General features: G+C 47.2%; 1 protein-coding gene across 1 annotated transcript; it reads right to left on the bottom strand.

The window, feature by feature from the left end:
- Positions 1-2,073: 2,073 nt before the first annotated feature.
- On the bottom strand, positions 2,074-3,288 carry LOC137416056 (histone H4). The gene has a single exon (XM_078775152.1). The coding sequence runs from the start codon at positions 2,383-2,385 to the stop codon at positions 2,074-2,076; it is 312 nt and encodes a 103-aa protein (XP_078631278.1). The 5' UTR covers positions 2,386-3,288.
- Positions 3,289-3,979: the final 691 nt, after the last annotated feature.

Below are 3,979 nucleotides of genomic sequence, written 5' to 3'. Positions count from 1 at the left end.
GGCTCATTGGCTCAAACAAAATCATACCACGCATTTCTCATGTTGTTTCATTCGCTGTTGTTTTGTTTTGTGTTGATCTTTGCCGGTCACGATGGCTCGTACGAAGCAAACCGCCCGTAAATCGACTGGTGGAAAAGCTCCCCGAAAGTAGTTGGCGACAAAGGCGGCACGGAAAAGTGCTCCAGCCACCGGTGGCGTGAAAAAGCCGCATCGTTACCGTCCAGGAACTGTGGCGCTGCGCGAGATCCGGCGCTACCAAAAGTCCACGGAGCTGCTCATTCGCAAGCTGCCGTTTCAGCGCCTCGTCCGTGAAATCGCACAGGATTTCAAGACCGATTTGCGATTCCAGAGCTCCGCAGTGATGGCGCTGCAGGAGGCGAGCGAGGCCTACCTCGTTGGGCTGTTTGAGGACACTAATTTGTGCGCGATTCACGCCAAACGTGTCACCATCATGCCCAAGGACATCCAGCTGGCACGACGTATCCGCGGGGAGCGAGCTTAACCCGCTCGTCCAAGGTCTTGTGCACACCTTCCGCACCACACCACCCAACGGCTCCTTTCAGAGCCACAACACCTTTCTTGAAAGAGTAATCGACCGTTCACCGAACTCGCCACCGATCACTGCATTTTGTGCGTGTCTAATGTGTATACGGGTCGGAAGGAAATACGTTTTATGATGCTCTTTTTATAAAGACTGAAATGGAAACGTGGAACAAGACGGTGGAGGTTGGCTGTCTTCAGGGAATACGGTTTCAATGTTTCAATGAACCCCCAAAGGATTGTGAAGTGACAATTGTTGGGGATCATGTGTGATGTCGCTTGCAAGGTGGTTCATGTTAAAATACACATTTTTCATTTTAATCGGAATATATTATTTGACCCGTTCATCTTAATCCCAAAATCTATATATATAAAACACAACGATTGCTTGTGTGTGTGTGTGTGTGTGTGTGTGTGTGTGTGTGTGTGTGTGTGTGTGTGTGTGTGTGTGTGTGTGTGTGTGTGTGATGTTACCGGTAGACTCCTAAACGGAGGCTCACGTACTTGATATTTGGCACAAACATGGCCATTGAGCCTGGGAAGAACATGGTCGACCTAAAAATTTATTTCATAATATTTTTAAACCATGTTTTTACCTCAGCGCATTTCAGCGAGGCATATTATGACCGGAATGGCAGAGCAGCGTGCTGATTCGCTCAGAGCGATCACGTGATGTTCCTTGCCGCCATTAACTGTTACGCGTTCGCACGTATTTCAGAGCGAAAAGAGATTCCGTTTTTTCACATTTCAGCGACGAATATTGCTATTCACACCACATAGGTTTTTTTCCCTTTCATCTTTAGATCCATATTTTTTTGCCATAACGTAGCGCATTATGGCTCTCTCAAGCTCGAGTTAGCCAATCACCTGGGAGCATGAGGCCACGTTGGCCACGCCCACGACACGACGCAGAGTTGCAATCGATCGCTCAGAGCGATCACGTGATGTTCCGCGCAATTGCGTTTTTTCACATTTCAGCGAGGAACATTGCCATTCACATCACATAGGTTTTTTTTCTTTCATCTTTAGATCCATATTTTTTTTCAGCAAGGAATATTATACACAGAATCTGAATCGGTGGCAGAGCAGCGCGCTGATTCGACGATTCGCGTGCCCTCCCCCCTCTCCCCCTCTTGGCAATGCCAGGTACTCCCCCCCCCCTCTTCCCTTCACCCTCCCTCACGTTCCCCTCCTCTTCCCTTCCCCCTCCCTCACGTTTATACACGGAATGCCAGGTACTTCCCCTCCCCCTCCTCCCGTTCCCCTCCTCTTCCCTGCCCGGCAATGCTGGGTACTTCCCCCCCCCTCCTCTTCCCTCCCACCCCCCTTCTCCTCCTCCCTCCCCTCTCCCCTTCCCAGCAATGCCGGATACTTCTGCTAGTAATAATATAAACTCTGCCATAAACATTGCATTTCTGGTGCCAAAGAATACATGATACAAAGTTCAAGTCGCATGAAGCTCCTTCATGAACGAGGTGGTGGCTCTGAAAAGAGCCGTTTTGTTGTTGTTGCTGAACACCACCCCCAGAATGTTCAACCACCGAAACCGTAGAGTGTGCGGCCCTGGCGCTTCAAAGCGTACACCACATCCATGGCAGTAACGGTCTTTCGCTTGGCGTGCTCCGTGTAGGTAACAGCATCGCGGATAACATTTTCCAGGAACACCTTGAGAACTCCACGAGTTTCCTCGTAGATGAGACCCGAGATGCGCTTTACCCCACCACGACGAGCAAGGCGACGAATAGCAGGCTTCGTGATTCCCTGGATGTTATCACGCAATACCTTACGATGGCGTTTAGCACCTCCTTTACCGAGACCCTTTCCCCCTTTACCACGACCAGACATGCCGACAGCAGTTGAATACAAAGCTGAATAAACGAAACCACGAGCATTCCTGTCTTTATATGGTGGTGATAGAGGTTTTCTATTGGTGGGAACTCGATTTTACCATTTGCTCTTTGACCCTCCACGATTCCTCCGTCATTTAATTATTTTCTCTGCAGTTTCCTTGGTGATTTCCACCACGTCCGCGTTTGTGCCTTTTCCCCTTTCACCTCTCGTTCCGCGCATGCACACTTCGTCCTTTCGCTTTGACCATCTGCAACTGCACTGGCTTTCACTGTCCCTTCGCTTTCACTGTCCCTTCGCTTTCACTGTCCCTTCGCTTTCACTCAAGTCACGTAATCCTGTCAAATAAGGTTTAAATAATGCAGTAATTCACGACGATTTAATTCTGAACACAACTTGAACTGCAGAACTTTGGCAAATAACAACGCGCGCTCACATCACCTGAGAAATAAGCTTCAAAAGCATCGTTTATATCGTCCCATATTTTGATGCCAGTTTGGATTTGATGAAAAGTAAAAATACTTGTTTTGTCCGCAAACCAACAATAACCTCGTTGAACCCTCGATTGTAGCCTTGTTGAAAATTTGTCTCTTTCAAATGTCATTTCTTTGAGGTTCAAACACAATGAATGCTTAAAGTTTCAACATCATTACACTACCTTGACCGACACGTGATGAATTTGAGCAGTTCATTGTGAATCCACGCATTTACATTCTGGACATCGCAACAGTTTCGTTTACAAAAAGGCCGGGATGGAAACGGTACATCACACAAAGCACGATACAAGCTCGATGACTGTGACACTTGTATTTAAACAAAGACCTTCAAAGCATTGCTTAGAGCCGTGTGCTGTTTGTGACCAAGTATTTTCACTCTCAAGCTGGTCCATGCTCAGGTGGCCTCAATATGAGCTCGGAAAAGCTGATTTTTCTTCTTTGCTTGACTGCCTTGCAAAGATGGCTACAGACAGGTGCACATTTCACAATGTTTTCTCTGTATTTTCACAATGAAAATTTTAACGTTTGAGTTAGGTCCAAGAATAGATTTACCTCGTGAAAAACTGAGCCTGAGTAATGAAGCTCCTTGGGGGAAGCCCGACAACGTATCCGACCGAGTAAGCAATGTTGTGTCAAAGCAGCTCTTCCATCTGCAGTGTCGGCCCGTGGAAGATGGTGAAAGGTGCACAGGATTGAAAATGTGCTTCTCGCCTTTTACCAGCATGTGTCTGTACCCGAAAATGCTGTGCGCATTACGCATGGATGTATCGTTCACGTTAATTATATTGAGCTCAAAGTGATGCGAGAAACAAACGGAAACGAAAGAACACTTCTCATCGTTTCCGATCGCCACGTTTATTTCTACCACGTCCGCTTCTCCCGTCACAATAACATCGGCGGCGAGACGCGTTGTTTGTACAATACTGCATTTGTTTTTGGATTCTCGTATTCCTTCTCACTCTTTTCGGTGTGAAATGGCGGAGACTGTTCCCCTTCCGATAGCACTTTCGACCTCTTTTCTCAAACGAGACAATAATAAAACTGGCGCTTCCAGAACCCATAAACATCCCCTTGTTTGTGAATGCAAATCTGTC

Source organism: Myxine glutinosa, chromosome 4 (assembly GCF_964187855.1).
Source record: "Myxine glutinosa chromosome 4, kmMyxGlut1.1, whole genome shotgun sequence".
Classification (NCBI taxonomy): domain Eukaryota; kingdom Metazoa; phylum Chordata; class Myxini; order Myxiniformes; family Myxinidae; genus Myxine; species Myxine glutinosa.
The sequence above is the reverse complement of the archived record's forward strand: the minus strand, read 5'-3'. Positions and strand labels throughout refer to the sequence as shown.

What these genes read in the sequence shown, in the direction of transcription:
- LOC137416056 (XM_078775152.1), bottom strand. Translation starts at nt 2,385, where the DNA reads ATGTCTGGTCGTGGTAAAGGGGGAAAGGGTCTCGGTAAAGGAGGTGCT.